This window comes from Antechinus flavipes, chromosome 3 (genome assembly GCF_016432865.1).
Source record: "Antechinus flavipes isolate AdamAnt ecotype Samford, QLD, Australia chromosome 3, AdamAnt_v2, whole genome shotgun sequence".
Lineage (NCBI taxonomy): Eukaryota > Metazoa > Chordata > Mammalia > Dasyuromorphia > Dasyuridae > Antechinus > Antechinus flavipes.
The window spans coordinates 266,555,967-266,576,099 of record NC_067400.1 but is presented as its reverse complement, the minus strand read 5'-3'; the positions used below and the strand labels follow the sequence as shown (position 1 = coordinate 266,576,099).

The following is a 20,133-nucleotide window of genomic DNA, read 5'->3' as shown; positions in this document are numbered from 1 at the left end:
TGAACAATTTGTTTCATCATTTTGGCTTTTGGGTGGATGGTAGATTGGAATGGGTAGAGACATCAGACAGGGAAACCAATTAGGAGGCTACTATAATTATCTAGGCAGAAAGTGATGGTGATCTGTATTAGAGTTGCTACTTCAGAAGGAAAGGGAACAGAGACAAAAGATGTCATAGAGATAGAAAATATAAGACTGGACAATATAATGTATATATGAAGTAGCTGACAGTTAGCAGATGAGTATAATGATGAAGTTGCAAGGTGAAGTCATTGGGAGAATAGTAGTGCTCTCAATATGTACAAAAGAGGAGAGATAATTATATCTCTTTTCATTGTATTGAATTTGAGATGCCTAAGAGAAATCCAGTTCCAGATATCCAAAAGGCAATTGTTAGAGCAGAACTAGAGTTCAGGAGATAGCAAGCTGGTAATAGAATTCTGGAATCAGTATAGATGATAAATAAACCCATAGGAACTAATGGGATCAGTAAGTGAGAAAGTAAAAGGAGGAGAAAAAGAAGAGGGTTCTGGGTAAAGCCTTGAGAGATACCTCATGTTTAGTGGATATGATATAATTGAAGATTCAGAAAAGACAAGTATGAAGAAGCTGCCAGACAGCAAAGAGAAAAGTCAGCAGACCATAGAAAGTTACTGTAAGATGATTTCTGGAAACACTAATATAGATTTGTTGAACATAGCAAGTAGAAAAAGCAGAGAATGATATCATTACTGTCATCAAATTTCTCCGTCATTTAGCAATCTTATCACTGGCATAAAAGTTCAAAAATATCCAACATCATTGTAACCCAACCAGGACTAGTATTACAGAAATGTAATTGCTAGAATCTACAAAGATATTCACAGAAAAATATCATCAGTAATATAAAGTAGCATTTATTCTGCTATGGCGAGATATAAAATTCCCTTTGAATTAATAAAATGATATTAGACAACCTAGCAATTTAACTTTGGTTTATGAAAATCTGTGTCAAGCTTACTGTGCTTTAGAATATTTTCTTTATTTGCTTATAGGACAATTTATTGTTGTTTTTATTAGTGAATTTTGTTTGGGGCACAATAGCTTTATTCCAATAACAAAATATCCAAGTAGATATACCATAAAGTATATTCCCCAAAAAAATGTAGGCAAAACTACCTAATTATACGTTTACAACTAAAAGCTTTTTTCCACTTTTGTAGTCTACTAATTAGTAAGAGAAAAGAACATGTACTTTAATTCACATAGACTATTACTAACATCGTTATGTTTTACTTGAATTTTATTCAAGTAAATTATTCAAGCACAAGTGTCCTTATTTATACTGTTATGATAATTCATGATAATTCTTTTGGCTCTTTTGAACAAAATACAAAACTATACCATTTTAATTAATCAACCAGCAAATATTTATTAAGCCTTTATTATAAACCAGATACTGGAGATATAAAGAAAAACATAAAATAGTCCTTGCCTACAACAATTCACATATTTTCCCATGTTCCTCTGAATTGTTCACATTTATCATTCCTTAGAGCATAGTATTTTCCATTACATTCATATACCACAATTTGCTCAAACACTCCCCAAATGAATATATCATTTATGATTAGTTTATTTGTTATCATAAATAATACTGCTATAAATACTTTTGTGAATATGGATCTTTTCTTCTTGTCATTAACCTCCATGGGAAAATAAACTCAAAAAAGAGATATCTGTGCCAAGGAACATAAAGAATTTATTTGGTCATTCTTTTTACATAATTCCAAATTGTTTTCTAGAATAGTTGGATCAGTTCTCAATCCATCCATGATAAATTAGTGTTTGTCTTCTTGCAGTCCTTTTAACACTGATTTTTCTTTCAATTTTTAGCAGCTCTGATAATGTGATAGATATTTGCATTTCTCTGTGAATAATGGTTTTAGGCATTTTTTCTAGATGGCAGTTGACAGTATGAACTTTTTCTTTCAAAAACTATTCATGTCCTTTGACCACTTTTCTAGGGGAGAATGTCTCGCAATTTTACAGATTCATTTCAATTACGTATATATTTAAGATGTCAGGCTTTTTTATTAGATGTTTAATATAAATTTTCTCCCAATCTATATATTTTCTTCAAATTCTAACTATCCTAACTTTTATTTGTGCAGATCAATTTTTTAGAAAACAAATCATATCGAATATAAGATTATTAAACATATTGTGTTTAATATGTATGCGTATATACTTATTTAATTAATTGATAAGGAGAAATCTTAGAACCAGTCCAAGTACTGTCTGTTACATACTATTTTTGAGTTAGTCAATTTAGCTTTTATTTCAAATCTCATTCATGGAGAAACTTTTCTATATTGAGAGTTCTTTGTATTGATGAAACTATATCTCTGCACCAAACATATGTTTGTGTATATATATATATATATATATGTATATATATACATATATATATATATATTCCTATTGTGCATATGCAATAAAATAGTATTCTTTTAGTGTCTAGGACCTATTTTAAATTGTTTGATATCATTTTATCATTTCTCTTAAGGTTACAATTATTTTAAAATAACTAATCTAAAATTATACTAGAAAATACAACAAAGCTATATACAATAAGCATGTTCTAAAGGAGCTCCAAGAGGAACAAGGTAACAATAAATTCCAGAAATAAACTTAGAAACAAACTTTTCTAAATTTGGAAAACTCAATCACCTTTCTAAGTAACTGAAATAAAATCTTTCTCAATAATATTTCCCCAATTTTTTTTTTACTAAATCTGAAGTAGAGCATATAAATTTACATACTCTATACAAAATAGAATAAAATTATGTATGCCAATTTTTTTAAGAATAAAGTATTTTTGAGTTTCCAGAATGAGTTTCCAGAAAAGAGAAGTTATGTGAACTCAGTTGAATCTCATTCCATAAAATCATTTTGAAAAGTCTTCAACAGTCATAAATAAATAAAAGAAATTCAATGAAATTCTGTACATGCTCAAAAGTTTAAAGGAGAAGAGTAAGAAGAAGCATGGATATAAAGTAAACAAGATCAAAGTCATATTATCAATCTTATATACATACATATATGTATGTATATTTGTATATGTATAAAGGTAACTGCATAATTGCCTAATTCTTTCACATAAATAAATGCAAATGTTATACAAATATACCAAAAACAGATTTTAGGTCCAGATCTCAGTTCAAATAACCAACAATTTGGAAAATTCAGTTCAAATAACCAACTTCAGAAAAGTCCCTTGATCTGAGTCTGAGTTTCCTCATTTGGAAAATGGGTCTAATAATGTTTGTTATTGCCTATCACATAAAATTATAATCAAGGTGCTTTATAAGGAAAAGGATGTGAAAAATCATAAATTCAGTAAAGATATTCATCTCAGAGAAGCTAGTTGGCATAGTGGATAGAGCACCAGCCCTGAAGTCAGGAGAACCTGAGTTCAAATCTGGTCTCAGACACTTAACACTTCCTAGCTGTGTGATCCTGGGCAAGTCACTTAATCCCAATTGCCTCAGCAAAAAACAAATATATATACACACACACACACACACACACACACACACATATATATATATATATATATTCATTTCCTAAGTACAATGCCATAAATATGCATTAGCAATATAACAGTGAAAAATATTTAGATACATTCATAGAAATCTTATGATCATAAAATAATTTTATCATTAAAATTAATGGTGGTTGAATCATAGGATATTGTTTCTAATTTAGGGTGGTGAAGTCCTGAGTTTATCCTTATTGAATAAAATATTGGAAAAGAAAAAAAAGTTTATATTATCCTCTTTAGAATAATCGCTAAGTCAAACCATGCTTATGTTGCTCCCTAAACTTTACTCATTCAAGTTTATTTCTAAAATCACGAAATAAGATTTAATAAGACATAAGCAAACAAAAATTACAATTTCGCATATTCTTCTGAATTTCAAGTACAGTTAGTCATCCAATTACTACAGACATAAAAGTGAGTATTTATAAGAAGCTTACATGTACTGCTTCTTCATAACTAAAAAAGGAAAAACAGTATAAACAACAAACCTAGAGCCTGATTTTATTTCTTAATTTATAGAATAAAAAAATTGATATTCATAGTAAATGAGAATAATATATATGTCTGTAATAAGGGTTGAACAGAGCATGTACAAAATAGCCATTCCTGACTCTATGTATATAATTGATAGTTAAAGAATTTTTGTGCTTTAAAATGAAAAAGTTACCTCCTCATCAGCTGCTAAGTCCAAGTTGCCAAAAGACTTAAAAAAAATAATTCCTTCTCTTCTCTTTGGGTCACTTCCATTTTGGCTTATGAGGCTATTTGAGCTGCTTCCCCCTGAGGAGGGGGTAAAGCAGTTATTTCCCACTCTTACTAGCTATGTCTCAGTGGATACAGGACAGATTCATCCTATGTTCTCCTGAGTAAAGCCTGATTCTTGGTTTGGGGCTGCCTCTCCTGAATTTCTTATTCTCTGACTTTAAGTAAATCTACATCTATTCTGAAATGTCTGTGTTCAGGTTTTGGATTTTATATGGATAACAGGTTGTAAAATTCTAAATCATAACAGAAAAATGAACCCAGTCCCTTAGATCCAGCAAAGGTTTTTATTGTAAGATAAAAGGAAGAAGGGGGAACTTTGAGCTCCCTTATTTCAATCAACCTCATGAGACCCTTTGGAGAATTCTAGGTGTTTTATGAGTACAGAGACTTATTATAGTGTAAAGAATGATAAATATATAAAAACTCAGGGAAACCTGGCAAAACCTGAAGAGAAATAGTAAAAACTGAAACAATATTCAAACAATAATAATAAATGTAAAGACAAATAGTAAATGTCAACAAAACTCAAGTGAAATATAATAGTTGCATACTCTATTATTAAAGTTAATCCTATTTTTTTTCCTTTTAATAAATGATGATACACACTCATTTATAATCTCTGCTTCAGAGGGGCCTCAGGCTAGTGGCTCTTTTGAGCCAATTAATTTGGCAAGCCTCCAGAATAAAGGGGTCACTAGACAGTCTATGGAGGAACAAATTGGCCCTGGTCAGAAATGGTACAGAGGTCAAAGCCCCCATACCAATCAGTGAGAGAGCCTCTATATTTATGCTCTAGATCAGAGTTGGGTTTTTTGCTTTTAGAATTTTTTTTAGTGACAATTACAAAATAAAAGTATGTTCCAAATCATTATTAAAGTAGTTTTGCTTAACTGCTTTTGGGGGATAAAATGTATTGGGGCAGGTTGAAATGTTTTTTGAAAAGTCATCTGCAATATCAAAACAAAATGAATGATTAAAAAAATTGTGTTAGTGCTCATTACTGAAAGAGACAAAGAGGGTTCTCTCATTTTTGTGTTCTTTTGGACACATTTGCATTGCTTAAATTTTTTTAAAATGTTAATACACAAACATGTATGTCACTAGAGTTCAAGATTTGCCTATAGACATTAATCATGTGACCTAGAGCAGATGTGTCTAACACACATCTCTTAACATTCTGAGTGCATCTGGAGTCAGATTAAAATCTGATCAGAAAATACTTACCAAAAAATATATATGCAATTTGTTGTTGTTCAATCATTTGCCACATCTGACTCTAAGAACCCATTTAGGGTTTTCTTAGCAAAGATACTGAAGTGGTTTGCCATTTCCTTCTCCAATAAAAATATACATACATATATGCACATAGATATACACATACATACACACATGCATATTTATGCATGTGGAAATGTGTGTATATACATTTATGTTCATGGGTGTGATATATATATTAGCACATAATTCATGTCAATAGGAAGCTTTTTTAGTCAATATGCTGCCCTTAGGGATCCTTATGCAAGGCTATAGTGGTCTGTTTTTATATGACTTTAATATCACTGACCTACAGTATATCACTTAACTTGCCTGAAACCCAGTTTCCCATCTATAAAACAGAGACAAAAATATGTTATCTACTTCACAGGATCAATGTGAGGAAAGTGCTTTATGAACCTCAACATGCTTTATAAATGTGAATAGAAATTACTATAATTAATGCAGTATTATTTACAACTTATGAGCCACCTATAAAATGCAAAAAAAGCAAAGGTAGTACTATTTTCATTTTCCAACCTAATGGAGAGTTTAAAACTATAATATAGATATTTGAAGGTTGCTACAAGAAACCCCTAGTCATTTCATCTCTAGAGATTCATGAATCAGCAATTAAAATTACATTAAATTCAGCCATAAAAAATAAACTATATCCAGCTGTAATAAACTTTTACAATAGGTTTATTGCTATTATTAGCCATAACCCCATAGTAAAAACACCTATAGAGGCTTCATCCATACAAAATTTCAAGTTAAAGTTTCTGGAAGCAGAATATCTGTATACAAGATTTCCTCACAATACATTTTAATCTGAGTCTTAATGCAACAGGTCCGTTAAGCTATTATAGAACAACTACTTAATGACTCTCAAGCATGTGCCATCTGAGAAGCTAAGGACCTTTTTTAAGATGAATTAGAAAATCTATTAATCTAACATATATTGGAATTTCAAATAACATTCACTTTCAAAGTATTAAAATAATTTTGCATGACAGCAAATATTTACCTGAAATTGTTCCATGGTTAATAACATTAATTGACTTACAAATTTCTTTACTATTAGCAATGAGTGTGCCAAAATTAATGTTTGACTCAATTTCCAAATGACAAGATGGAATCAACCTACAGGAGGAAAAAAAGCAGACTATTACTACTTAAAATTATGTTCATTTCTCAAAGGATATAAACAGACAATTCTCAGATGAAGAAATTGAAACTATTTCTAGCCATATGAAAAGATGCTCCAAGTCATTATTAATCAGAGAAATGCAAATTAAGACAATTCTGAGATACCACTACACACCTGTCAGACTGGCTAAGATGACAGGGAAAGATAATGTGGAATGTTGGAGGGGATGTGGGAAACTGGGAAACTGATACATTGTTGATGGAATTGTGAATACATCCAACCAGTCTGGAGAGCAATTTGGAACTATGCTCAGAAAGTTATCAAATTGTGCATACCCTTTGATCCAGCAGTGTTTCTACTGGGCTTATACCCCAAAGAAAAACTAAAGAAGGGAAAGGGACCTGTATGTGCCAAAATATTTGTGGCAGCCCTGTTTGTAGTGGCTAGAAGCTGGAAAATGAATGGATGCCCATCAATTGGAGAATGGCTGAATAAATTGTGGTATATGAATGTTATGGAATATTATTGTTCTGTAAAAAATGACCAGCAGAATGAATACAGAGAGGACTGGAGAGACTTACATGAACTGATGCTAAGTGAAATGAGCAGAACCAGGAGATCATCATTTACTTCAACAACAATAATGTATGAGGATGTATTCTGATGAAAGTGAATTTCTTGGGCAAAGAGATCTAACTCAGTTTCAATTGATCAATGATGGACAGAAGCAGCTACACCCAAAGAAAGAACAATGGGAAATGAATGTAAACTGTGTGCATTTTTGTTTTCCTTCCTGGGTTATTTTTACCTTCTGAATCCAATTCTCCCTGTGCAACAAGAGAACTGTTTGGTTCTGCACACATATATTGTATCTAGGATATACTGTGCTATATTTAACATGTATAGCAGTGCTTCCCATCTGGGGGGAGGGTAGAAGGAGGGAGGGGAAAAATCGGAACAGAAATGAGTGCAAGGGATAATGTTGTAAAAAATTACCCTGGCATGGGTTCTGTCAATAAAAAGTTATAATTATGAAAAAAAATTATGTTCATTTCTTTGCAAGCACATTAATGACAGCAATTTCAAATTAATGAGTTGGAATAATAAAATAATTAAATTAGATATTTTTGTTTTATGAAATACAAAAGTTCCATGTACAAATATGTATTTTTTCCTTCAAACTAGACATTTTAGAAGATTATAACCTTATTATATATTCTATATACTGTATATGGAAGGCTACATATATAAATATGTAGTCAAATGAAATTTGAAAAGAAAAACAGTTCAATAAGCATTTAAGTACCTACTACTTGTAAGTTCTATGTTAAATGTTGAAGGCTCAAAATCAATAATAAAATCAAGCCTTTTCCACAAGGTTCTTACATTTTTATGTCATATTTTAAAAATCTACAATATACACCTTTTGATATCCTCAGTACTGGCAAATTTTCATCCTTCAAAAGCAAATTTTACTTTTAGAATTAACCAAAAGTAACTTGGTATTGAATGTGATGAAGAATATAGATTATTAAGCTAATGTCTGGATTGTAGCAAATAGTTAGCAAATATTTATTGAATTAAATAAAATATGAGATGTAAAGATATAGCAGTCCATCAGCTTTTCTTCCCTGGGGAACTCATAAACTGATTCTGAAGGCAATTCTAAAAGAAGCATGCTGAAAAGGTCTTTAAAAATGTTTACATCACTGAAATAAATATAAAGTTAGCCAAAATAACATTAGAGAATGCAGTAAAAGTCCTGGTAGGTTTTTTTAAATCATACTTATCATATAGTCTCATCCAAAACTGTGCTGAAGCCCTCTCTAATTGCTTCAGTGTGAGAAAAATACCACATATCAGTTTGAGTGATTGTTTATTGATTTTTTAGAGTTAATAAAGCGATGGTTTAAAAAATGATAATAATAAAAAGTTAAGTGTGCAGATTAAACTTAAAAGGGTGTCTTGTTTTCTCAGAGTCAGTTGATAAACATTTACCAGAACCACCACACTGCACATTACATAAAGCAAATGAGAAAAAAAATCAAGAAATATTCTGAATGATACTGATTGTGTGACATTGGACAAGTCTGTTTGCTTCAGTTTTCTCATCTGTCAAATGGAGATAATACCCATTTCTCAGAATTGTGAGAATCAAATATAATAATAATTGCAAAGTGTTTAACATAATGTCTTGCATATAAGTTCTATATAAATGTTAGCTATTATTATTATTATTATCTAAAATCCAACAATCCATTAACAAATATTTTTAAGTACTTACTTTGTTTTCAGGCACTATGCAAAAGCACTGAATACAAAATAAAGTGAAATCATTCTTGCCCCCAAGGAACTTAAATTCTATTGAAGGATACGAGAATGTGCGTGTGTGTATGTGTTCATTCTTGTGTATGTATAGCATGTTTATATACACATACATTTTATATGTATATGTACAAATACATGTGCACACATATATATACACATAATATGTATGTATACATGTGTAGTCTTTATATCTGTTATTGAATATATTTACATGGGCAGATGCAAGTTAAAGATAGATAATAAGGTAATAGAGAAATGAGCGATGACTACTAGCTGTTAAGATTAGGAATGATTTAATGTTTAGGGAGTGCTTAGACAGACTTTTGAAAGAAATCAGAATTCCAAGAAGCTGAGACCAGGTGAATATGTATTCTAAGTTAAAAAACAAGCCACTGCAAAAGTATGTGTATGGAAAATGGAGTGTCATCTACGAGGAATAGTAAGAAGACAAATTCGACTGGACCATAAAGCCTGTCAAGGGGAATACTGTGGAATAAAGCTGAAAAGATATTTTGCTTCAAGTGATAAACAGAGGAGTTTATATTTATTCCTAGTTGTAAAATGAGTTGTAGAAATTATTGGGAGGGGGTGAAGGTGGGGAGACAATGTGATCAGATCTCTGATTAAAGAAAAAAAATCACATAAACAAGAATGAATCTAAATACAGATTGAAGTAGACAACTTGAAGCAGAAAGATAAGTTAGAAAGATATATTGAATGCAAGAATCCAGATGAAATATGATAAGCCCCAGAAATAAAGTAGTATCTGTGTAGGAGGAGAGAAGGATAGAGAGGTGATACAACTTGGGGATGTAGAAAAAAACATGATTTAGCAACTTTCTGCATATGTGGGGTAAGAATAAGAAGTTGAGGATAATACAGAGTTTTCAACTTTAGTGATGTGAACTTAGAACTAAATCTAGATTATATGGATACATAAATCTAGTAGTTATGTGTATAGAGATAACAAACTCATGGAAACTAATTAAATCAGTATGTGAGAAGATGGAGAGAGAAGAGGACTGAACATTTTTTCTTATCCTTTTTCTGGGAGTGGGGATGGGGGTGGCTGAGTGGGATGATTAGGGGAGGCTGCAATATGTTAACTGTTTTCTATTATCCAGAATAAGCCTCTTTCAGTGTTTGAATTCTTCTACCTTCTTCCTAACCCTCATTAACCCAGAAAAAAGAATAGTTTTTTTTTTACTTGTAACTTTGAAATGTGGATCTAATTGATAAAATATAAATGATAAATAATGATAAATGATAAAATATAAATGATATAAATCTTTATAAGAATATGCAATTATCTCTTTCCTATTGCAACTTTCCCCATTACTGTTTCTTTTCTACTCTTAAACTTTCAACATTTAATGACATGCATCTTTGTTGAAGGTAACCAGATCATTGCTGGAGAAGTTGGGTTCCAAGTCAGAGGAGAGAGCTGAAGTGAAGACAGAGGTACCATCCCACTCCCACCCCAGGACTAAAGATCCTTATCCTAATAAGTTCTCATTTTAAAAAGAGCAGCAAAGAGTATATATACCATACAGACAAAGGAGAAAGAACCAAACTCAGAAAATTACTACAGGAATAGGGAAGACCACAGTTCCTCTTCAGAGGAAGACATTGAAACAAAAAAGAAGAAAAAAAAAAAGCTCTCTTACCCCAAAGTAATGTAAAACGGCTATGTTTCCAAAAAGAACTCAAAAAAACTTCAAAAATTAAATGAGAAAGATAGAGGAAAAACTAAAGAGAAAAAAATCCAAGAGAAACAAGATTGTTTGTTTTAAAAAGTTGATCAAGGAAATCTAGATTTTTAAAGAAGAAAATGATTCTTTGAAACTTAAAATTAGGCAACAGGAAGCCAGTGAAGCTCGAAGAGACCAAGAGATAACAAAACAAAATATAAAAAATTTTAAAATAGAAGAAAATGTGAAATATAAGAAAAACAATCCATTGATTACAATCTGAAAGAGAAACTACAAGGAAAACACATAGGAATACTATAGCTAAATTTTTAAAACCCCAGCTCAAAGAGAAAACTTTACAAGAAACAAACAAGAAAAAAAAATCAATTCAAATATGCTGGATCTACAATGAGAATTGTACAGGATTAATCAGCAGTTATAATAAAAGATGGCATGTCTTAGAATATTATATATCAACAATCAAAAGAACTAGACCTGTGGATAAAAATATATGTCTAGCAAAATTAAATATAACATTGAATGAAAAAAGGACTTTTATAAGCAATCAGATTTTCAGAATGTTTTCTTAAACCTGAACTCAATAAACAATTTAACATAAAAGAGCCAACATCAAAGACTTAATTTCAAGGGACTCAATTAGGACAAACTGTTTATGTCTTAGATAGAGAAATGAAAACCATATGTCTAAGATTGATAGCAGTATTTGGATAGTCCAAAAGAAAGTTGAGTATGGTATGGCTCTTAAAAGCAAATCTGTCTAGGAAAAGGTAAAAATAGTAATTATACTATGTGAATGAGATGCAGGAGAAGAACTGATACAGAGGCATCAGATGGGGGAGGAAAGCTAAAAACCTACTCACTTTAGGAATGGGTTAAATAGGGAATAATACCTATATATACCAAGAAAGGTACAACACTCTCCAAAATCCATAAAGAAATAAGAGGGGGAAGGAATAATATAAGGTGAGGTATGGAAGGATGCATAGATTAATGGGAATGAGATAAAGCATGTAGATTAATGGGAATGGGATAAAGAAAGAATGAAAGGATAGGAGAAGAAGATAAGTGAGAGATCCATGGGTAGGGGGAGATTAGTAATAACAATGCAAGTTAAGATAGCAAGTTAAGGAGTAGAACTAAAGTAGAAGAGTTAGCAGGGATAGAAAATAATAGATATACACAAACACAATAACAATGATAAGAAGTAGAATTCACTAGCAAAAAGAGAGAAAACTATATTAATATTGTTTCAGATACATGTTTACATATGGATAAATGTGTACGTATGTATATATATATGTGTGTGTGTGTGTGTGTGTGTGTGTCTTGAGTATATGTGGTTAGATATAGCTATATGTATGTATGTGGGTATTTATCCAGGTGCATATATAGAAAGATAGATAGATAGATAGATAGATAGATAGATATTTATAGTACATAAATATATCCATGTTGAACTGTAGTCTGCTGAAAGGAGATGTGAGAGGAATGAAAAGGGAAAAACACAGTAGAAAACAAAAGAATAACATACAAAGAAGCAAAAAAGATAAAAAGTCATGAATATGTCCTCTGTTATTACATATGCTTACTTGAAATGGAAATTTACATATTTTGAAACCTTCTGATGTTCTCCTTGGCACATGACAATTTTTTTCATTTTTTCTATGTTGGGTTTTTTTTTCTATTTTGTTTTTTCTTAAAAAAAAATTAAAAAGAAATATGTGGTTTCCTAAAAGTAAAGAATCTATTAAATGATAGGTCTAAATAAACCGGTTATAATACCAGATTTGGAACAAACCCAATTGAGAACTTAGTGAATGTTTATTTGGCAGCATAGCTATCTTTCTGACAAAGCTACATTTTTTAAAAAATCAATATTAGTGCCAAATAACAGAAATCTAAAGTTTCCCTACCAATCATCACCCAACAGAAATGCTTTAAGATGACACTTTATAAACAGTACTGAGAGCTGACCAGACATATGTTTGTTTTAGAGTTATGTCTTCTTCACACATAAATATCACAATGCCTTAAAATTAGAACTATGTCAAGGTCAAATAGTCATCAGAATCTCATTCTGTTCCCTCTTGGAAGAGAAGGAGAAAAAAAAGAGTTAAATGGTCCAGAGAAGGGGAAACGAGGGAAATGATGAAACATTTCTCCAAAGCATGTTTACAGTTTAGCAAAATTCCAACCCTACAGATAAGGAGAAGAACTAGAGTTTCGAAATGGGAAGAGAGGAGTAGTCACAATAGCATATTCATTCTCTGTTCTAACACTCCTCAAAATAGAAAGAGAGACTTTCATTTCTACTGATTGATTTCTTGCATATACCAACTGCCCATTGCCTGCAATCTCCTACCACAACCTCCCAGTAGTGAATACCAACTGTGAAGACTTGAGCCCCCAAAATGAAATTACTTTCATATTGCTTGATGGAAAAGCACATATTCTGCTGTTTGCTCCCATGTATGATAGTTCTCAGATCATCAGACAGGATGAGAAATGGAGAGTTTTACAGGGGATCCAGGGCCAGGGTCACTTTGAAGCTTTTCAGCATTTCCCACCTTATAGTTTTTTTTAAAACATGATCCCTGAAGTAGTGACAGCATCTGGATGATGATCTAAGAGGGATTCACATCTGGTCAGTGTGCTTCCCACCACCTTTAGAAGCTGGCCATTGGTCTTCCAGCTATATTGCTCAATGTCCATGATCACCCCTCTCAAGCTGTGAAGTTGTAGGGACAGTCTGGTCTCACTTTCTCCTACAATCTTCAGGCTGTCACTTTCCTGCTTGTCCATTATGTGAAAATGAAGCTTTGTCTCTTTCTTCAGCAATTCAAGGAATACTCTATATTCAGCTGCCATATTCTCTCTCCAAATTTGGATCTTTTCCTTGCAAGTCTCCTTTTTTTCTCTCTTCTGTCAGTATGTTCTGAACTATTACTACTTTTTTTCCCAAAGAAGATCCAAAGTCTTTTGGAGCTTGACTTGAGAATCTTCTGCAGCCTCTTTAACAGTGTGCACTGTATACCTGATGTGCTCCTGGGATTGAAAACAAAATACACAGAGGAAGGATTTGTCCTTTTTCACAAAGCAGGTCTTCCTTGAAGTTTTCAACTAAATAAGCTTCATCCATATTTTAGACTATTGTTTCAAACTTCTGTACCTCTGGATCTTCAATACAAGCGTAAGGGGAAACTCAAGTAGAATCTGGACTGGTTGTTCTCTCTGGATCTCTATATCATACAACATTTGTGCCCGCAACACAAACACCAATCTCTCTGGGCATAGAATGCTTCTGTGAACCCAGTCTTAGAGTCTAGAGAGGCTCATAAAATTTCAAGAGTGAAAGTAAAGCACTCTGGCTGTCCACCTGTCATCCCTCACCCTCCCCTGCCCATCTTCTCTTCCTATCATGCATTGCCTTGCTGGTATCTGTTAGTGTTAGGACACTGCCAGTCATTCTGACTTTTATCCTCCATTAGATTCCAATGATTTTGGAACCCAGTACTAGTAGTCAAATTATTGCTTCCTCCAATTTCATAGATTTCTTTCAGATTCTGTGGTTCCTAATCTAAGATCCCTGTACTCAGCTTCTGATTCACCTTACTGTTTCAATATATCATGGGTTGGCATAAAAAATTAAATGGAGGTTTTGGGGGAGTTTATGGAAGGCACAAATGACATGTAAAGGCCAGAAAATGACACAAAAAAATTTAGAAACTCAGAAATGCAAAATCTATACTATAATGTGGTATATACTATCAATACTATAAACATCCTATAAAAGAAAATATTGAATTCAGATTTCTTCTTTATAGGAAGAGTGGGCCAAAAATATTACAAGGATTTTCCTCTAAGACATATATCACAGTAGTTCTTTTGACTTCAAAAAGAAGGCTACTAAATTCCATGCCATTGAGTATCCAGGCTAGATCCATATTTGATTTAACAAATATTTACAAAGTGTTTCCTACTTGTAAGTTATTTTTACTTTTATCTTGCTATATGGCTAATCCATTTCCTTTCCTAACCATATATTTCTTAGATAATACCTTTAATACAGTTTCTTTTATATAAGTCATTACTGGTAATGTGCCTATTTATGCTTATCATCAATCTCTCCATTGTTTTTTAGGTCACTTGTATTTTTCTTACTGAAAAATTGGAGCATTACATGATTTGGATTCATACAGCAACACCAGGAGAATAATCAAATATCCAAATAAACAGAGCTGTAATTTCATCAATTTGGGAGTTTCTTCCAACAAGGCAGAAAGCAATCCATTTATCCTGTGTAATTTTTGTCTTTCCTTAAGTTTGCCATATGGTCTCCACCTAAGGGGACCTTTGTCTCATAAAATTTCAAGAGTGAAAGTAAAGCACTCTGGCTGTCATCCCTCATCCTCCCCTGCCCATCTTCTCTTCCTATCATGCATTGCCTTGCTAGTATCTGTTAGTTCTAGGACACTGCCAGTCATCCTGACTTTTATGTTCCATTAGATTCTAATGATTCTGGAAGAAAGATTGAGAATGCTGTCTCTGCATAGCTCTGCCTCACTTAAATCCAATTCACATGCAGGTCAAGACATCTCCCCATTGTGTCATTGGTTCTCTTTAAGACTGCAAGATGAACAACAACAATATTTTACTCTTCTTCACACTTTTTCATAAATTATAGTTTGCCGCCTGTAAACACTTACTATGTGCCTCTCCAATGTTCTCTGTGTGAAATTTCTTTATAATTCTCAGATATTCTTTGTTTCACACTGTCATGCAGAATACAGGTAGAATATTAATATTTAAAAGAGAAGCACTGTTTCCATGGGAAACGAGGTCATTAAAGGAATTCTGCTATTTCCCAAAGACAATCCAGTCCAATCTCTTCCAACTATTCAACTATGCATGCAAATCACTGTCCAGCTGTAGAGATCATCCCATACATACAAATTTAGAAAATATTGGTATTAATAAGAGTTTTTTTGTCAGAGAGAAATCTGGGATCATTAAGAAGTGGCATTTTCCCACTGTAGTTTCCCCCAAAATCTTACCAGACAGTAATCCTTCAAGAAAAATAAAATTAAGAAGAAAAGAGGAGGAAAAGAAAAAGGTAAGAGAAAGAAAGAAAGAGAAAGAAAGAAAGAAAAAAAAGAAAGAAAGAAAGAAAGAAAGAAAGAAAGAAAGAAAGAAAGAAAAAAAAGAAAGAAAGAAAGAAAAAAGGAAGAAAAAAAAGAAAGAAAGAAAGAAAAAAGGAAGGAAGGAAGGAAGGAAGGAAGGAAGGAAGGAAGGAAGGAAGGAAGGAAGAAACAAACAAAGAAATAAACAAAGAAACTTCAAACTCTACCTAACATCTTCTATGAAAATGGTAAACACTATTAGTATGTTGATTTATGTCTCAATTGATGATAGAAAACTATTGAACAATGTTATCTTTTTGTTAACACCTTTCAAGTAATCTCTTGTGAACTTAACATACAATATAAGGAAATGCTTTCAGAGAAGAGCTTTAAAAGTTCTTTTTTGTTAACTAAATCAAATGTTTCTGTATTTCTTTTAAAGACAAAAACCACCCGTCCAGCTATTCTGGTTCATGACTCTTTAGTGTCATCACTGACTATTCACTCTCCTTCAATCTCCATTTCCAATCAGTTGCCAAGTCTTGCCTGTTCCATCTCCAAATATCTCTTACATCCATTTCCTTCTCTCTAATTACATGGTCATTAACCTAGATCAGCCCCTTATCTTCTTTCACCTGCACTATTACAATAGGTTTCTCATTGGTCTCTCTTGCTCAAGTCTTTGCCCCCTCAGTCTATGCACACAACTTCCAAAGTGAATTCCTGATGAAAAAAGTCTAGTGACATCACTCCCCTGAGCAATAAATTCCTATCACATTGCAATACTCGCTATTACAATATTACAGAAATTTGAGAATTGGCACTGCAACGACCACCCAGTGCACCTCTTCCCCAAAAGGATTTCCCATGGAAACATTTCCAGCAACTAATCACCCAACCTTTAACCAAAAACTTCCACAGGGGGGAAACACAGCACATTAACAACTGATTATTAGAAAGGAGGGGGAGGGTGGGGGGATGTTGTATTAAACTTAAATTTCTCTCTCGTTTCCATTGTTTAGTTCTGCTTTTTGGAATTTGTCAGAATAAGTTGAATTCCTCTTCCACCCTTCAAACAGAAGAACATACCAACTATGCTTCTGCTGTTATTTCACAATACCATTTATTTCAACCGATCTTCATATGGAATGAACTCCATTACTTCTAGGATCAAACAATTTCTTTTCTGTTTGGCCCTGCAAACCCTTCACAAAATGAATCCAATTTATCTTTCTAGACTTCAATTTATTCACTAAAATGTAAGCTCCTTAAAATTATAAGCTGAATGATTCTCTGTGCTTGTTTCTATAGCATCTAGTACAATGAAGGCACGTGATAGGCCCTTAGTAAATATTTTCTGATTGATCACTCTTTTTCAGACATTTATGGTCCAGCCAACATGGCCTTTATTATGTTCTTCACACCCAGTATTTTATCTCCATCTCCATACCTTTGCATAGATTATAAAAATAACTAGTTTATTTATCTTGTGTGCTTTGTGCATATATTAATGTGTTCATGTTATCTTCCATAATAGATTTTCATGATATTTCCCTCAAAGCAGATTATTTAATTTTGTCTTTGTAAACCTAATGCACAGCATTGTATCTGTCATATAACTGGTACTTAATACTTACTACTTATTGTGTATTATATTGTATATATATATACTGTGGTATAATAATCATTCAAACACACAAAGCTGAATTCTTTATTGAAGTTCCATTTACAAATATTCCAAGGGTGATCTGTTTTCACTGGCTCTCTATTCAAGTTTTTTTTTTTTTTTTTTGTAAACCATACTATTCACCACTTCACCAAGTGATGTTACATATAATCATTCATAATCCTCCATCATAACATTTGGCAAATAATATTACTCTAACATAAAATCACTACTAATCAGTGTATTTTTTCCTTTATCCATGATTCATTTGGGGGGAGGGGGGTAAAAAATGCCTCATATGAATAAATCATATTAGAATTATACTCAACATCCTCTCATTTTATCCTTTCTTTTAACTTGATGGTAGATTTTGTCTTTTGTTCTGTCAGGGATTAGATTACATGCTAACAAATAATTTAGAAACTATTCCCATTCAAAAAACCAATTACTTCCAGACTATTAAGAAGTACTCAATTTTTATATGATATCATGCCTTTTCAGTATCTTTCCCCCTGTCCATCTTAACGTTGAGTCTACCAAGAATCAACAACACGCTGACATATTTGAGAGAAGCTTGTAAAGTTCTTTGTAACATTTCCCCACTTAGCTATCTTCTGCAATCAATTGGAGCCAATTATCTTAGGGACCTTTTTTGGCCTATTCAGTGTAAGGTAATCAAATGTCCTATGAAATTACCTTTCATTTTACCTTTAGGTGTAAGACCATAGGATCAAAGATCTACAGCTGTAAAGTACTTCAAAGGCCATCTATTCCATCCATTTCACTAGAAATCAGCTCATGACTTGCCTCAGGTAACACAAAGAGTGATGAGACTTGTAATTAGAACTTGAGGGCCACAAATATAAAACCAACTCAGCTAATTCCTTCTCCGCACCCCCCCCCAAGGAGAACCTATGAATGATCCTTTCATTTATCTTCAACTTCCTTATGTCTCAGGTTTCATTAATAGAATGGATTTAAATGTTAGTAGGATTCAATTCCTCCAGTATATCATCACTTTGTTGACCAATGGTAATAATCAAATGCTTAGAATACCAAATTAGTATACATAGAAAGTCTAAAAACTGATTGTTGGAGCCTCTAGTCATTTTTCTCTACTCCATCAATCTTATTGCAGAAGCATAGATGATCAATGGGCATTTCCAATGTATTCTGTTCTGAGAGTTGAAATAATCACAATCAAAGAAAAACACCTAGTAGAAAACCCACTGGAACTTGGCAGAGCTTGGACTTTACTTGCATTGTCTTCAGGAATCAAGGATATGCCATGATGAGGTATTGGAAAGTTAGTGAATAAAATAAGAAAGTTGCTCCAAAAAGCATGACAACCTAGCTTCAACAATAAATTTAAGATCTAACTTTCTTCTTTAAAATGAAAATTTAACTACAGAGGCAAATATCAAATAATAGTTCCAAGACTGTCACTCAGTTCTCCACTACACATAGGTATCCATGCATTTCATGTAGCCTCAAAAAATTCAATACTCTTCTAAAATTCAATGTACCTTCTCCATTATTTACAAAACAGTTAAGCAGATCCATTAGACTGCTTTTCAAATTAAATAAAATATTAACTGAACTACAAAGATACATTCTAAATAATAGATTGTTTTTAATGAGTACTCTACTGAGCAAGATAAAAGAACATATTTTATTGAAACTTAATATAGGAACAAAAAAGACCATTTTTTAAAATTAGCAAAAATATTCTAACACATCAATCAGAAGGTTCAACAAAATGTTCTAAAAGTGTGTCCCTTTAGTTAAGCTATAGTGAAAATGAAGTCAAAGTAAGTTTTAAATAAAAAGTAAAAAACATTAGAGACTGCATTTTTCTTGGGAGAATTATGAAAATATCAGCATTAAGATATATAAATAACATACCCAATCAGTGGAATTTCTATTTGGTTTTTTCCTACTAAAACATATATTTTGTCAAAACTGTCTTCTGCTTTAACAGGCTGATATGTCACAGCAGCTGTCACATGAAGTCCAGAAGCAATTGCTATTTTGTCAGTGTTCATGTTTAACTTGAACTGCAATTAAAAAAACAGATCATTCAAATTATAACAAATCATAACTAAATTCCTTACTAAAATAATTTACAAAAATATTCTGTAATTTTAGCTCTTTTGAATTTTTGTGCATATTTCTGCCTAAGCAGGTTTATTGGATCAAGTATCATTCCCCTTCCTGCTGGCCTAAAGACAGCTTGATTCTGTCCCCATCTTTCCAATCTTAGGTTTTGGACATGCACAAAACATAATTGTATCTGACAAACTCAATCAGTAACTGAGTATTTTGAGTGCCCACAGAGTGCAGGTAGACCACTGAATACTGAAGAGAATTGACAATTCTACCCGAAAGCATTTTAAAACTCTAACACAGGAAAGAAGAAAAATACACTCCCGGACAGGGGTCCTCAAACTTTTTAAATAGGGGGCCAGTTCACTGTCCCTCAGACTGTTGGAGGGCCGGACTATAGTAAAAACAAAAACTTTGTTTTGTGGGCCTTTAAATAAAGACACTTA

The 20,133-nt window shown here is 32.4% G+C and overlaps 1 protein-coding gene across 1 annotated transcript in view; it reads right to left on the bottom strand.

Annotated features, from left to right (window-relative positions):
* Window positions 1-20,133, bottom strand: part of CFAP47 (cilia and flagella associated protein 47) — a 141,997-nt gene that overhangs the window by 107,257 nt on the left and 14,607 nt on the right. The window contains exons 2-3 of the mRNA XM_051990592.1: window positions 19,487-19,638; window positions 6,633-6,748 (exon numbers count right to left, since the gene is read on the bottom strand). Of these exons, the coding sequence (XP_051846552.1) occupies window positions 6,633-6,748; window positions 19,487-19,638 (268 nt within the window). The remainder of the gene's footprint in view (window positions 1-6,632; window positions 6,749-19,486; window positions 19,639-20,133) is intronic.